Here is a 17,150-nt window from a genome sequence, read left to right as displayed (position 1 = left end):
ATGGAAAAAACTGTCAATATTTTGTATAGTTTGAGATGTTGATCGGTTAAGATTGAGGTAAGATGTGGAAGAAACTGCCAATATTTTGTATAGTTTTAGATACTGATCAGTTGAGATTGAGTCAAGATGTGGAAGAAACTGCCAATATATTGTATAGTTTGAGATGTTGATCATTTTTGTGGATCTAAGATTAGGTTAGCTTTAAACGGTCCATCCAATTGCTGATCAATTCCTTTGTCCTTAGAATTCAATAACTTATGTATGCTCGTTCTAGCCTTTTAACAAAATGTTAGTTTATGCTTAGTGCATATTATAAAATCTGTTGATGGATGGTTAGGGATTGAATGGAATATGACAACTATATAGGACTTGCAGTGTCTTTCTAAGGGTTCTCTATTTCTCAAGTACTTAATTTTTATTCCTCTAAAAAGAGTACTTTCATCTTTGTTTTTCGTTCCTTTTTCTTTTCCAATTCTCCATTATTCAAAGTTCGAAACATTAGAGAGAGGAGTTCCCTTGAGCGGAGATCTCAAGGAAGCAGTGATCCCAATAAACTCTTGCCAAACAAGCTTTAAATTATTACTAGCTAGATGAGCTAGCCAATCAACAATATGTTTGATTTTAAAACATTTCATCTTTTTCTCCTTATCACTTGTGTGCCTTAATAAGATGCATCCATGCCAAGATGATTATTTCAATTTTTGAGATTTGTCCTCAGAATATAACTGCCTGTACATGTGTATCCTTTAACCATTCTTTGATAAGCATGTCAATTGCTTGTCAAAAATGTTTAAAGCTTCAGAATCTAGGGCGTAGAAATTGTGGCAGTTTCTGTGTAAGCAAGCTTAGATTCAGGCCTTACATGCTCTCCTCCAACGACTGAGTTGTGATCACATTTCCATGATTTGTTCAGAAAACAGCATGGAACAATTACTCTCGGTGGATTAGTTGCAATTCCATGTGTTCGCCTCTGTTCCTTAGGTATTTGATGTCATAAATGTCCTATAGCTTTAGAAGTTCTTATTTTGGTTATAATGAACTAATCCAGTGCTTTCAGAGTTCAACAACTCAATAGCAAAGCTCAGGGCTTTCTTTACATTTAGCTGATAATACTGATTGGGCAATGTTGTCAAAGGCATGCCCAAGGCGCCACTTCATGCCTTGTATCGTGGCAATGTGCCTTGACAACTTCTGCAGTTGCTGCTGCTGCTGCTATGTTTCTGTCTGTCAGAAATAGGGGACAGAACTGATCATCCCATTGCCTTCTCCTTGACAGACCATATCCCTTCGTATATGCATAAATCTCAACTGTATTCATTTGTCTTGATTAATTGATAATATTAAATATGTTTAATATTATGTATTCGTTATTATTTTTGTTTATATTTTTGCACCTCTTTATACCAAGATGTGTGCCTTGTGGCTAGGCTTGGCATCTTAGTGTGCCTTGAACATTTGACAATTTTGACTAGGAATTGTGTTTTGATTTATCCCTTTTGCACTTTGATCCTCAAAATATAAATGCAATTCCCTATGTTATACCTGCTTGTTCCCCTCTTTGTCTAGATGCTTTCTGGGGCTAGCAAAATCTTGCTGGCTTCATACCCAGTTTTATGAGCTTAGACTATGTTGGTGACTTATAGGATAGTTCTTTTGAGGATGATAGTGGTATTTTGATGATTAATACAATAATTAAGAGTATGTTACAAGTTAATTCGATACATCATTAATAAGTCTGTCACTCTCGATACATTAGTATAATGAGATTAAGATGTATTTCAATGATTATTAATGAGATAAAATTTGTGATAGGAAAGGGATAGTGAATTCTAAATTCTAATTTGGCAAAGTTTCAAGTGAAACATACTCTTAAGTGGACAATAGTAATTTTCATTGTTTAGAGTATGTAGCACTACCATGACATATATTCAAAATTGTTTAAAGGTTATTTCATTGATTATATGGATGAATCTAACCTTAAGTTGTAGCAAAGTGTGCATTGAGTCGACCCCAAGATTGATTGAGTCGACCCCGGCACATCAAGAAACCATCTGGCACACTCCTGCAAAAATGGCACGGATGAACAATACTTGGGTCGACCCAAGAAAAGGATGAGTCGACCCAATCCTCAAGCCTCAAGAAAACAGTTCTCTGGAAACCCTGAGAGGGTCGACCCAAATGAAACTTGAGTCGACCCAAACTTGAGTCGACCCCAAGTTAACATGAGTCGACCCAAAGGCAATGACATTCAAAAATAGGTTCTTTGGAAACCCTGAGAGGGTCGACCCAAGTGGAAGTTGAGTCGACCCAACTGAACCTTGAGTCGACCCAAAAAGGTGTTGAGTCGACCCAAGTGAAGGAAGGCTGAAATGCAAGGTTCTGTGGTTCTGAGAGGGTCGACCCCAGTAAAAGTTGAGTCGACCCAAGTGAAAGTTGGGTCGACCCCAGTAAAAGTTGAGTCGACCCAAGCACGGGCAGAAGCATAACGGCTAGTTCTGCAGAAGTACTTTTTGATCTCCCAACAGTGAGTAACGGCTAGTTTTTGAATTCTAACCATTGGGGCTTATCCAATGGATGAAGGAAACTATTTAAAGTGATACTATACATTAGAGGAAACATCTTTAGCAAAATATCAAAGCTTACACAAGAAAGACAAGTGCCCTAATCTTCTTCATCCAAGTGCTTTATTCAAGAGTCAAAAGGAAGTGGTTGAGCAGATTCCAAGAGATATTAAGAGCTCCATCCACCCTTGAAGAGTGAAGCATTCTTGACAAAGAAGAGAGAAGTCTCATCAAGCGATAACTATTCTCTAAACTCTTCTTTGTAGCTTATATATGTTATATTTGCTCATCTAGGAGCTTCAACTTTCTTCTTTCTTTTTATTAATCATCTTGTAAAGGTTTGTTGGTGAGCCCGCAAAACCAACGGTGTAGGTTTATTGGTGAACCCGTAAAATCAATTGTGAAGGTTCGTTGGTGAGCCCGTAAAACCAACATAGGTTCTTGGTGATCCCGGAAAACCAAAGTTTTAAGGTTTTTGGATTGTGAGCCCGAAAAACAATTCAACTGTAATCCGCGGAATTATAGTGAATTCCCAAGGGGTCGCTTGGGGAGTGGACGTAGGTGCTTAGGAGAGCACCGAACCACTATACTGCTTGTGTGTTTGTATTGTGCATTGTTCTAATTTCACTAACTCATCAATTGACTAAAGTAAGATAGCTAAAAATTAAGGAAAACCAATTCACCCCCCCCCCCTCTTGGCTTGTCACCTTGGGCAACATCTTTACTCGCTAATTAGCTTTCTAGGTTTTGTGACAGGTTCTTGTCTTTCCCAAAATTGTCTTGGTTTGGAATTTGGCATCCATTTTGTGGGTTGAGGTCAAGTTTAGATTTAATTGTAAAATATCTTAAACCTTTTGGACCATACTTTGATCTCTTAAGTCAACTTATGGGAGATGGGTTGATGGTTTTACAATTTTAGCTGATAATTATATGGTTATTTAAGGCTTGTCATTGAGGCACAAGCAAACACTCATGCATGCAGGCATGCATATGGGCAAGTAGTTTCTAAAACTTATAATGCTTTGTTCGGAGACATTTTAATAGATCATATTCAATGGTTTCATTTTATATCTGCCACTCCGAATTCAACATTGGGTGTAAAAGTTTCCTTTTCTATTCTTTTTGCATTATAGATCTACCTTGTGTATCTGCATGTGCCTGTGCATGCATGCATGCATGCGAGTGTATGCCTGTGCGTATGTATGCATGGGTTTGTGAATGCATGACACTGTTTGCATGCGTAATGTGTTTGCAATTAATCTCTGAATTTTGTCATATAACTGCAGCGATTGTTGAGTAGTTTCAGCTTAAGCATTTGGTGCTGCAGAACTCTAGGCTGCATTTTATTGGAACCTGGAGGAATCGGTATCGCAAACGCTTTTCCAATATGCTGAGTGAAGTTAAAGGCGGCAAAGCTAATATTAACTCTGACATGCAAAAACATGCTATTATCCATATAGACATGGTAATCTGCTTTTTATCACTTTTGGGACATTTCATACATCACTTGTATATTGACTAATATTAGGTTTTTGAAATTTGTTTTGGATTCTTACCTCTGATGTTATTGTGCCTAGTGATGTCTTGAGCTATTTCGCTTTTATCCTGAAACATCCCCTTCCTTTTTTTATAGGACTGTTTCTTTGTGTCGGTGATCATTAGAAACTATCCTGAGTTGATTGACAAGCCTGTAGCGGTATGCCATTCAGACAATCCCAAAGGAACAGCAGAAATATCCTCTGCAAATTATCCTGCGCGAGACTATGGTGCCTAATTTGTTGCCAAATTACTTGCTAGAGATATGACTTCAACCATCATGGATTATGATGCCCATGTAATGTATGTGTTGGCTTTCAGGTGTGAGAGCTGGGATGTTTGTGAGAGATGCCAAGGCTCGCTGTCCTCACCTTGTCATTGTTCCTTACGACTTTGAGGCCTATGAGGAGGTAATGATTTAACAATTTTGATGCTGTTGTCATCTAATACATATTCTTCATTATATTGAAGCCGCATTATCATCAGATATTTTTTGTTATGCTTGCTTTAATGCTCTTATTTTGATTTGCTGCAGGTGGCTGACCAGTTTTATAGCATATTGCATAAGCATTGCAACAAAGTTCAGGTTTGTGATGCCACTCCAAATTAATTTACTCATCTAAGGCTTATAAGCGTTGTCTTAATAATCATGATATCACATGTAGGTGTTTGAAAGCTAAGATAAACCATAACCATGGCTACCTAGCCTTATCCCAGATATCTTTGGGTTGTTTTTATGGACCCTCATGCAGCAACCATTCCTATTTAGCATTATGAATATCCATCTCGTAGTCTGACATGTTTCTTACCAACTAGCTGTCACCATAACATCGATCCCACCTTTTCTATCAAAGCTTTAGACCAGCACTGTTGCTTTGCTTCTGTATATGCAAGCTAAGATGTAAGTAAGTATTTTTCATTATTATTTTTGGCTTTTTTGCTGGTAATCTGCTGGAAAAATGCAGGCACTAAGCTGTGATGAAGCGTTTCTAGATGTTACAGAATGTGGAAATAATAATCCTGAGCAAATAGCATCAATGATTAGGATGGAGATTGCTGGGACAACAAGGTGTACAGCAAGTGCGGGGATTGCTGAAAACTTACTCCTGGCTCGTCTTGCTACCAGATCAGCTAAACCAAATGGTCAATGTTTCATCCCATCTGAGAAGGTACGATTTTGCCTGCATGATAAATTAACTATTGAGTCATAAATTTTAAAAGTGATCCACATCGTTAGGATAATAAAACGAATTATATTCTTAAAATCGAAATGCTTTATATAATAATCATCAATGAATCATAAAATAATCTTCAAACAAATTCAAATATTTTATAGTCAATTATAAATTTTCATTTTCTAAGATCCTCAGCCTCGCTATTATGTTAAAAAGTTATTGTAAAATGAAAACTTAACTTATCGATTTGTTTATTAGGAAAAAAACAGAAATCCATGCGTTCATACATAACAAATTGCTTATGAACTAAATATAATAAAGAATTTTTGTCAAAGATCTCTAAAAAAGCCAGAATTTTCAGTCAATCTTCTATCGTATTGCAGCTATTACATGTTTCCCATTCTTAAAATCGAAGTTACAGAATGTTCTAGGGGAAAAAAATTAAATACATGATGTATCAAAGATAGTTGGTTGCCTTGGTTCTTGATCTACAAATGCTGATGTTAAGAGGGCTGGTTCTTTGTTGCTTCTTGAAAAGAAGAATGAGAGAGGAAAGAAAGAAAAGGAAAAGAAGAGGTGTGAATTGACTCATTGGTTTTCAGTTTAACCATCCCAATTAGAAACTCAAACCAGGGACCGTCCTATGCATTGCCTGTTTGAATTCAGTAAACTGCAGATCCTGAGAAGTCTGTGTTATGGGACTATTTGTTTCTAACTATGAATCAGACTGTCAGGTCAAAATTTTAATTCATCCAATTGTCTTGAGTAGAAGGATCCAATGTTTGAGTGCATAACCAATTCTAAAATTAGCGATCAAGATGCCTATCTCACTAGGATTAGAATTGTTGCCAATCTGAAGGTCGGCCAATCCAAATCCGAATCTTCAAGTTTTTTCCATAGGCTCAGATTTTCCGGGGAGCTGGATGGGCATGTTCTTAAAACACTAAATCCGGGGGTTAGGAATGTAATTTGGAAGTGCAGTTTGAACATCTAAGATTAACTCAATAAGGATCAAAGGTCCAGATTGCTTCTGGACAGAAATTATTGGTTTATATATAGGGTAGTTTGACAGTTTTTTGCATTTGATATTTAAAAAATTTCTTGCAGTTTTCTAAACAAAATGCATGAAAATGTAGAAACATTATCAAAGATTTAAAACTTTACAACATACTTCAAAGTTACATGCAAAATACCTGGTTTATTTTTCTCTACTTTCTATACTTGTCCTTGTGTTCATTTTTTATTTTTTGGCACATAATGCTGAAACCATAATTAAAAAATACCAAGACTGCCAAAATGAAACTCATTTGACTTAGCCAAAACTGATTTAAAAAATAAGTTCTCAAAGGTCCAATGAAATGATCCAATAGAATGGTATAACGTCATAGAGCATGCGTGGTAGATATTGTTGGTTCAAAAGGAAAGACTATTTGATTGACAACTGTTATTCATCGAACATGGAAATATAACACAGTGCATGCAATGCATACGGCTAATTCAAGATGAAGGAGTATATGATGGTGCATGATTTGCAAGGAAAGGATATTTGGTATATGAATGCCATTCACCAGCTCTGTTATATGTGTGTTGATAAATGCACTCAACCTTTTGTTTGATATATTCATATTTTCTCTTTGAATATTGATATTATGGTATCTGCCTGGCCTTTTGAAACTTCTCACAGACATTTGCATTTGAAGTGTATCACTTGAATGGTCATCTTGCCACATAATTTTTCAGAAATTTTTGTATTCTTAATTTAATAACCATTTCTCAGATGATAAAGTTATAAGGATTGTGCATGCTTATGTCCTTAATGTTTTCATTGTGAGAACCAACTTGGGCGGTTTTTTCTGAGGCTTGTTCTTGCTTATTTGGTTCACTTAGTGAACAATCATGTTTTGGTATCCTGCAATGTTCTACAGACAAACACATTATTTAATAATAAATAGTTTCCATTTTTTTGGAAACTAGAGAAGATAGCTTTGAGAATGAGAAAATAGTTTTCAGTTTTCTTATCCTCTTAATGCCCTTGGGTATAATGGTATAAATAAGAGTATCTCCTGAGCCAGTAGTACCAGAAGAACTTTAGAATTATGCAAGACAAATAAGAACATGTCATGGTCTTCAGAACTCAATGAGATTGAAAAAAGTGAACTTTATGCAATTGTTGTACTTACAAGAATTCAGTAAGTTGTAAAATGTTCTGTAGCACTGGTGCTTGAGAGATCTGATGGTAGGTGAACACCAAAAACCTAGGCAAACTAGTCTTGGCATATCATAAGGGACAAAATTGGCTTGATCCCATGGATGATGAGGCAGAATTTCTAATCCTAAAGCTGTTGTGGTTATCCGTGGAGGCTGCAGGTCCATGTCTTCTTTCACTAATGTTATTTGGACATGATTATATTTGACTCTATATATCAAGTTCTGCATGTGCTAATTATCTTAAATCATAACTCCATGAACTCTGCCAATATTACCAACATTTGGAAACTGAATTTTAGTATATTCGATAGTCATTATGGTTCATGGATTTGAAGTGTTAGTTTTATTTTTATGCTAACGTAAATAAAACTAATCAGTCAATTTTTGAATTGCTGTGATGAACTTTTTAATAGTGCGACAATCATCATATATTTTGTCATCATCAATCTGTGCATCTGAAGATTAAATTGGCAGTAGCCTTTTTCTATCTTACCTTCAATGTTTATGTAATTTTTTTATCTAAGTGTTCTTATGCGACCATGGTTAATGTAATCTAATTTCTAGTTTTGTGTCACCGGTTGCTGCTTGTTGCCATATTATAGATTACCATTTTGTATTGACTATTTCAAGGTGAGATAACATCCGCTTTGGTCAGTGGACTCTTTTCTCACATGATGTGGTCATACTGCTTGGATTTAGGTTGATGACTATTTAAACGGTCTTCCTGTCAAGGCACTTCCAGGCATTGGGCATGCTCTAGAAGAGAAGCTGAAAAGCAGGCAAGTTCAGACTTGTGGCCAGCTGCGCATGGTTTCGAAGGTTCTTTACATTATCTAACAATGATCTTTTTGCATTTGAGGGTTATTTCTTAAGCAATTCCTTACATGTGTGAGAAATATTTTCGTAATTGTTATATTACATTTTTGGTCATCTATTATTTGACATGAAATGCTGACTTACTGATTGCAAATCATATGATATCCAGTCTTTCACTAGATTCTATAAGTATTAAGAATGTTTTCAAAAGTGGAGTGGTTCTTAAACTACTAGGATGGATGGATGTTCTAATTGAAATGCTGTTGGGCTTCTGGTTCGACTTGATTCCTATGTTACAACCGCATGATGTCATAAGGATTAGAGAAAATCCAGAAGTTAATCGATCATATGAGTACACATGCATGATCTTTCTTTGCCATGTTTGCCGTTTATTTTTCACCTATTTTTTGTAAACTTTCTTATGGATTTTTATACACAATTTTGTCTCGTGCTTCATCTGATCATAGTATGTAGTTGATCATCTGCCCTTTCGACCCCCTTTCCCTGTGTTATTTTTTGTCCAGTGATAGTTCTTTCTTGTCCTCTTTCTCGTTAGATATTTGTTAACATTGCAAATTGCTGAAAATTGAATTTGAAAAATTAACGTGAAGAACTAAAGATAACAGTTATTATTATTATTAAAATTTTGGGCTTAGTGGCTATAATTAGCGATTGGTACGCCTAAATTTCAGTTTGGTTAAGAGAGGATGTCTCCAGTTGATGCACAATTCGGCTGTTAACTAGTAAAAGAAATTAAACCTTTTACAATCAAAATAGTCATCTTTGTAGCAAACCATCTTTCTCATCTAACCAGGTGGATTATAGATGAGCAGGATGATTCAATATATTTTTGAGATATTATTCAAGTTTCTGCTCTTTAAGAACTGCTGAGTGATCTAGTTGCAAACTTGCAGCTGTCCTTGGTGGGATCATGAGATCTAATCTGGTTTTCTGAAGATGTTAGCCTGTTTGTTGTGTCAATTAAAAACTGTATTCTCTTCTTACTCCAAAAGAAGTCTTCTCAGAGATCCATCATTGTGTGACACCATATGCATGGTTAGGAGAAATGGGTTCTTGTTTATCTCCTTCCAATATCACTCTTTATCTTTACTTTATCCATCTACCATACACAAGTAATCATGAATGTTTTATGACTTGGCCATCAATTCTCAGCAGAAAATATCAAAAAAAAAATTTAAAAGGAAAGTACTTAAATTATCAGCATATCTTATTCTAAGGCAGATTGCTTGCTTTGCATAGATTTCGTCACTGCATCATCTTTGTAAGATCTGGCTTTGTTTTCCATCAATTATATCATTACAACCTTATGTTGCTGATGAGCAAGGCTCGAAATATCAAGGGTGCAAGGGCGTTCCAACTAGGGTGGGTATGGTCCACATTATGCTGAGGATCATGCCGACAGGGGGTATAGATGGTGTTTATAAATATGGCCAGCACACCCTTGATGTGGCCTCTTTTGGGTTATTTTCAAACTTACAGAATTTCTGGGTGTAGGTTTAGGGTTGCAGAAATCATTGATTTCGATCCTGGATTCATACTCTTAATGCATGAATCCAATGATCAGACAATATTTAATCCTCATTTGGAGAAATTTTCACTTGATTTTTCAACTAAGCACAAAATTCAACTCAATTTTTTTAAAAAAGTAAGGAAAAAAAGGAGGGAAAGGATTTACATAGAATGATTTTCTTGCCCCAAAATCAAAAAACAAGCTTCAAGCCTGCAGTTCAATATCATTCATTAGACAGTCTTTCTTTTCCACCTCGCGTTGTTCCCACCTTCAAATGGAAAACATTTTCAAAGGGGTTGTTTTAGCCATCCCAAGTGGTATCAGATGTAATTGCTCAGTTTTGGACCAGTTCAACTCAGTTTTGATCTGAATTGACCTTGATCTGCCCCTAAACTGATTTTTACTTGTACAGCTCAGGGGTTGACATTACATTACAATGGGTACATACTACACAGTCTGCACCGACCAGTCAAACTTTGGTGACAAGTCATGGACCATTGCATAATTGCGCCATTGAATTGCTTCTGTAGTTTTTTATGACAATAGCCTGTGTCATTGCTAATCAATTGTCGGATTATGTGAACAAATGATTTAAGTTAGGAACAAATCATCATATTGCCAACATTTTATTACAATCATCTAATAAACGTGGATTCTTCTTTCAGTGGTGATTCTCCGTGATCTTCATTCGTTCATTTAAAATGAAATATTCCATTTTCAAGTTAATGGCAAGATCTTCGATAGATTGGACTTTGATTATAGGATTCTCGACTTTTAAATGATTAATGTTCAGTTTCATTGACTCTATTCACTCAGAGTGCATCCTTCACCTCCTTGCTTAAAATGATACCCTTCACTACACATGTGACTTTTGCCGCGAGGCGGACCATGGGAGGAGCAAGTGTTTCTTTTGCTTAGTCAAACCAGTAAGCTCTTCAAAGTTTTCATCTACCTATTAGAGTTTTCATACCTCCAATTTGACATGGGGAGTTATATTTCAAACTCACTAATATATTGCTCAAAAATCCTAGTTGTTATTCATTTTGTTAGGTTTTTTTAATGATTTACATTTAGTACTAAGCAGTGGAGATAATTAATGATCTCAAATCGATATTTTGATGCCAATTAATCTTATTTGCTCTGGATGATCGAATGTCGGGAGGTTTGAATCGATTTCATCTAGATCTAAGAAGTAGATGTGGAACCACACTGGCATAGGGTCGGTACGCTATGGTTCGCTGTATCGAATCCCGTACCAGTGCCACACTAGCATAGTGTTGGTACGGTACGGTACGGATTTTTTTGGCGTACCGAGGGTCGGTATGCTATCCGTACCGGTATCAGTACCGAACTGGTATGGTACGGTACGTCCGATACTGTCTGGTTCGGTATGGTACGGCATACCATGTGGAGAGGATTCTGATCGAGCTGATAGCCGAAGGTAGGAGTGATTCCTAAAACAGATTTAAGCTGGCATCAAATTTGGAGATACAATATGCTCAAGGAGAAAAGAGCACAAGCCGTTTATTCTTTCATTCATCTCAATCCATATGAATCTAATTTGATGAACCAACGAAAAACATGGCCTATCGTTGTTACTGTGATAATAAAGTTTTTTTTTTCTCTATCTGTTCTTTTCTTTTCTGCACACAACTATATATGTATAATTTTTAATTCCTTATATCTGGAGTCTGCATCTATATGTGTTCTTTCTAAAAGAAATAAGTTGTCTACATTTCATCTTTTGTAGGAAGCCCTTCACAAGGACTTTGGTACAAAAATTGGTGATATGCTGTGGAATTACTGTCGAGGAATTGATAACCGAATGGTTGAAGTTGTTCAGGTTTGTTGGAAGGATCTCATTATATGTTTTGTGTTGTCCCATCTGTGCTACTAGATGAATATGCATAGTGAAGTATTCTGTTTTACCAGTCAGCATGCTTTACTTTTATCTTTGATGGAAATTCATTCGCTTCTATATACTTTAATTTGGTTTCTCTGTTGAAAATTTTTGTCCAGTAGTCTGATGGTATCTCTCTTCTTGTAGAATAGTAGTTTCTACAGTTTTTGAAGTTGAGTTGATTGCTATATCAGATGAAATATGTATCTTTATATCATTACGTTGATATTATGTGTCTAATAAAACAACTATATCATTAAGATGCTTCTAAAAGTTGAAGGTTCTTATTTCAAAATAGTTGTCTTGCATTAGTTTGTTGTTTACAGTCTCTTTATTCACTTGTTTATTTATAATTCTTGCTGCTTGTTTGTAGAAAACTGCAACAACCCTTGTGCAAATGCAGTATGTGTCAAAGTGATGAATGCTGATGTGGGGTCGGAACCCCGACACCAGCCCGCACACCGGGCGAGCAGGGAAAGCATCCGCGTCCTCCCCAAGGTATTGTCCGCTCTGGGATTGCCGCTTCGGGTCTGCGGGAGGTCGCCCAGGGCCGTGGCCCAATGACAGTCCCGAGCCCTGACGGCGCGGGGGTCCGCGGAGGTTGCCCCCTACCCTCACGGTTCTGTCCTACAAAAGGGCCCTCGGTGAGAAGAGGTGTTTGCACCCCCCATTTAAGGCACAGACCTTTCCGCTGATTACCCGATGTGGGACTAAACTGGGAACCCCATCCCACAACACAGCCCCCCCAGCGGGAAGGTCTGTGCGTGACCGGGGCCCTTCCTCTAGCGCCATCTGATGTGGGGTCGGAACCCCGACACCAGCCCGCACACCGGGCGAGCAGGGAAAGCATCCGCGTCCTCCCCGAGGTATTGTCCGCTCTGGGATTGCCGCTTCGGGTCTGCGGGAGGTCGCCCAGGGCCGTGGCCCAATGACAGTCCCGAGCCCTGACGGCGCGGGGGTCCGCGGAGGTTGCCCCCTACCCTTACGGTTCTGTCCTACAAAAGGGCCCTCGGTGAGAAGAGGTGTTTGCACCCCCCATTTAAGGCACAGACCTTTCCGCTGATTACTCGATGTGGGACTAAACTGGGAACCCCATCCCACAACACAGCCCCCCCAGCGGGAAGGTCTGTGCGTGACCGGGGCCCTTCCTCTAGCGCCATCTGATGTGGGGTCGGAACTCCGACACCAGCCCGCACACCGGGCGAGCAGGGAAAGCATCCGCGTCCTCCCCGAGGTATTGTCCGCTCTGGGATTGCCGCTTCGGGTCTGCGGGAGGTCGCCCAGGGCCGTGGCCCAATGACAGTCCCGAGCCCTGACGGCGCGGGGGTCCGCGGAGGTTGCCCCCTACCCTCACGGTTTTGTCCTACAAAAAGGCCCTCGGTGAGAAGAGGTGTTTGCACCCCCCATTTAAGGCACAGACCTTTCCGCTGATTACCCGATGTGGGACTAAACTGGGAACCCCATCCCACAACAAATGCTTTTGTAAAGCACCCTCAATCATTTAAGTCTGATTGTTGTAATTGAGGTTCGCCATTTTGATGCCGGATCTTGTGCCAGTACCATGCTGGTACTTGGTTTGGTGCTCGTATGATATAGTACACTCGATACAAGATGATATGCACTGGTTCGGGGAACCATGGTTGTAATGTTAACCATAATCTAAAATTAATGTTGCTTCTTTTGTGTGGTCTGATTTATGATATTTATCGTTGTCAGTTCTGATCAAGATTCTTTACAGTCCATACATTGTTTAACTTAGGTTTTTTGCTCCTTCTTCTTTCACATTTTTACTTCTTGGCATGAATGGGGTCATGCTCTCATTTTTGCTGATCCTTCGGTAAAAACCTGAGCCCTCTTCCTAATTGGCCCTATTGGCTTCATTATATATGCCTCTATTTCTTATCACTTAAGTTATTTAGTTGCGACTTTCTAATTCAACATTTAACTTTTTACTCTTTTGTTACCTAGTTTTACCTGACACTAATTTGGACATTCGAATTTAGGCAATGTACAAATGCACATACATTGCATCTTTATGATTGCTTAGCATGATAATCTATACAACTTCACCTATATTACATGTATATTTTTATTAGTTTTTGAAGTCTCAAATGCATACTATGATTATGCAGACCTTTTAAGCACGTTTCTTCTCCATCCAAACTCCTGATTGGGTGCAGACTGCAGAGCCAAGTAGAGATCAGGGGTGGGTTTAACTTCCTTTACTCCCATTCCTTCACAGCCCAACTCCTTCAAAGTTTAAAACTGGCTGCTCGCCTCACAAGTTCCCAAAGAGTGCAATAACAAGAGGCCCTCAGTGTATTTGATGAATTCAGATCTCTTCTATTTTTGATCTCAATCTGTTATCTCCAAATTTGAATACTTAGTGAACCGTTGAAACACTCAGCTCTACAGTCCATCCTTGATATAGGAGCACCAAATATTAGTGAGATTATGGTCATGGATGTCTTTTATTGAGGTTGTATCGATTAAATAGCTCTTCCAATATTGAAGATTTTAAATAGTCTAATTTTCTCGGGGTGATGAGGCCATGTCATTACAACCTCTTCCTCTTTTTCTTATCTCATCCATGTTAATATTAGTACACCTCTCTCCCTCTTTCTCTTTATCTACATTATCAATCAACCATCAAAGGTGCTCAGATCGGGTGGGATGGTCTTACGGCCCCATTTCATGTTACACCTAAATTTTATTGATTTCAACAATTTTGTAATTTAGACTTAACATCTATCAAGTTGAGCTGGTCTTAGGCCAAGTTATGGACCCGTATTGAGGAAGTAGATGTGGCGGAAGTCCAGCTTGACCCAATGCTGTGCTAACTTTTGAAATCTAAGCATAAATTGATGGGAATATATCAGACTCAAAGAATCTCAGCAAATCTAGACAGAAACTTGGGATTTCATGGTATTTATGTTGAACACCAAAGATAGGAGGGAGAGCAAAGGGTTGGGCCAGTGGCAAAGGGAGGGTTAGATCTTTGTTAGGGGTTGGGCCCAACTAGTCATCTCATAGTGATCCCCCCCCCAAAAAAAAGGAAAATCAGTGTGGCAACATGGCAGCTGAAGGTGGCGACCACAAGATACACAGTAGTGATGGGTAATAAGGCATGCAAGTTCAGCACACTTGGAGCATAGAAAGAGACAAGGAGAGTTGTAATTTGCACCCTTGGTTGCCAACATGTATGTGTACTAGAAAATAGGAATGGAGGCAATGGGAGGCACAAGAAATAGAAGAGTGAGAGAGGGAGAGTGCAAGAATCTGGGAGGAGGGTTAAAGGGGAAGAGATCAATTAGAGGTAGGCCATTTGGGGTCAGGGTTATGTCAGGTTTAGGGTTTCATGATGAGTAGATAAAATATGCTAGACATCACTTTAATGAAGTTTTTTTTTTTTTTAAATTGAGTTATATAGCATGTATATCTTTTTCTCAGCATAGGTTCATCTCGAAACACTATTATATTTAGGAACAAGGTTTAAAGTATCAATGTTGGTACAGGATGATTCTATGTGCCAGCACGTCAAAAGTAAGGGTATTACACACGCCAATATGATATCCATATAGGGATACATGTACTTAATCCTTGTTTAGGACTGAGATTTTAAGCCTGGCCTGATCCAATAGGTCAAAAATCTAAACCTAAGCCTGCCCAAACATCGTTCAAGTGGGTCAGGTGGGAAATGCCTGTATATCTCTCATTATTCCTTCTAAATTTCAGAACCATGCATTTATCACCCGGCCCTTCTAAGATACACTCATTCACTCTTTGTTTTTGTGTCACAATAAGAAATATATCCTATTTCAAGAAAGCTACCATTTTAAGGCTTTCTAGTTATTATTTTAAGCACGAGCAACAAGGGCATCTTACAAGAACATTTAAAGATAATTGCTTAGCTGTCAAGATGATATTTTAGGATTTATTATAATTTATTTAGTGAATTATATATTTATTAACTGAAAGTTTTCATTGCCCCTCCCTCTCTTCCCCACTCCCCCTCAAATGAAAAGGAGAAAAAAAGAAATCTGATGGAGCATTCTTGACTCTTTCCCTGCTCCTAATCCTTTTAGGATTGCCTTCATCGCTTGCTATGTCCTAAATTTAGTCTGAAAAATCTGTAGCTTTTAACATATATCAACCTTTATCCCTCTTGGTGTAGCAGTGATGAATGGACATTGTCCAAATGTTGCTCTACGTGGTCTATGTTTGGCTCATTGCATTTTTTTTGATAGCTGCCAGTTACTTAAAAAGTATGAAGTTCATTTATTACTGAAAATTTTTGATTGATATAGTGCTTTCATTCCTTCTCTGTTTTTGTGGCCGTTTTTCAGTCTGATAATATTTATTTATTTTTACCAGCTTCTTGTCTTTTCATGCATATACATGCCATTTACAGGAAACAAAGTCTATTGGTGCTGAAGTAAACTGGGGAGTTAGGTTCGACGGCTTTACAGATGTGAGTGTTCTGCAGAAGCCAAAGATTATTTTTTCTATATATATTAAGTTTATATTTCTTTTATATTTACTAATATTCTGCATTTTATAATTTTTCTTTTGGCTATTTCAGTGTGAAAATTTTCTTATGAATCTTTGCAAGGAGGTCTCACTGCGGTTGCAGGGATGTGGAGTGCAAGGACGTGCCATCACTGTGAAGGTATTTGCCAAAATTATTCTTCCTTTCAAATTTTGTCTATCACTTTTTCGCATTTTTATACCAAAATAGATGTGCTCAAGAAAGGCTCAGGGATTTCTAACTTCTGATAGATGATACATGTCAACACGAAATATTTTTTTGATGCATTTCTTTAGGTGAGAAAGCGGAAGAAAGGGGCTGAAGAACCATTAAAGTTCATGGGATGCGGGGACTGTGAAACTATGAGTCGGTCCATGACGGTAATTGTTAATACTGATGAAGGAATTGTCCCTTTTTTATTGCTTCTTTTTTTTGTTCATGCATGTGTACTTGTGCAACTGTGTACGTGCATGTTGTTTGTGTGCTATATTTGATATAGTGTGTCAGAAATTCGGGAGAAGAGAGAAAGCAAGAAGAGTTGCGATTTAGCGCATTTGCAATCTATCATATGCATGAATTTATTTGTTATATATTAGTAAATACAACGTATTAGTTTGTCTTTGTGCATGTACCGGCACACTTCACACTTAAGAACACATTTATACCACAATGGAGCTTTCTTTTGGAAAGAAGCTATTTATTCTTGTTAGACTCATTACTCTTTTTTTGCAGATTCCTGTTCCCACTGATAATGTGGTTTCGCTTCAGAGGATAACCAAACAAATTTTTGCATCGTTTCATATTGGTATGTCTAGCACTGAGGATTTTTTTTTCAGAATTGTGATTTTTCATTTGCTTTAAGTAAGGCGAATATCCATATTATATCAAATTAGTG

General features: G+C 37.9%; 1 protein-coding gene across 5 annotated transcripts in view; it reads left to right on the top strand.

The window, feature by feature from the left end:
- Nucleotides 1-17,150, top strand: part of LOC103711966 (DNA repair protein REV1) — a 40,713-nt gene that overhangs the window by 3,823 nt on the left and 19,740 nt on the right. For 4 of the 5 annotated variants that reach the window (XR_005508410.1, XM_039119123.1, XM_039119122.1 and 1 more), the window contains exons 6-16: nucleotides 3,889-4,026; nucleotides 4,195-4,327; nucleotides 4,419-4,507; nucleotides 4,633-4,683; nucleotides 5,063-5,266; nucleotides 8,180-8,299; nucleotides 11,578-11,670; nucleotides 16,139-16,198; nucleotides 16,310-16,396; nucleotides 16,552-16,635; nucleotides 16,988-17,060. Coding sequence is in view for 4 of the 5 variants with exons in the window: in XM_039119123.1 (XP_038975051.1) it covers nucleotides 3,889-4,026; nucleotides 4,195-4,327; nucleotides 4,419-4,507; nucleotides 4,633-4,683; nucleotides 5,063-5,266; nucleotides 8,180-8,299; nucleotides 11,578-11,670; nucleotides 16,139-16,198; nucleotides 16,310-16,396; nucleotides 16,552-16,635; nucleotides 16,988-17,060 (1,132 nt within the window). In the remaining variant the exon portion in view is untranslated. Of the gene's footprint in view, nucleotides 1-3,888; nucleotides 4,027-4,194; nucleotides 4,328-4,418; nucleotides 4,508-4,632; nucleotides 4,684-5,062; nucleotides 5,267-8,179; nucleotides 8,300-11,577; nucleotides 11,671-16,101; nucleotides 16,199-16,309; nucleotides 16,397-16,551; nucleotides 16,636-16,987; nucleotides 17,061-17,150 lie in introns of all 5 variants that reach the window. The other variant, XM_039119124.1, reaches the window with a different exon arrangement.

The sequence above is a fragment of the Phoenix dactylifera genome, unplaced genomic scaffold (assembly GCF_009389715.1).
Source record: "Phoenix dactylifera cultivar Barhee BC4 unplaced genomic scaffold, palm_55x_up_171113_PBpolish2nd_filt_p 000490F, whole genome shotgun sequence".
NCBI classification, from domain to species: domain Eukaryota; kingdom Viridiplantae; phylum Streptophyta; class Magnoliopsida; order Arecales; family Arecaceae; genus Phoenix; species Phoenix dactylifera.
The sequence above is the reverse complement of the archived record's forward strand: the minus strand, read 5'-3'. Positions and strand labels throughout refer to the sequence as shown.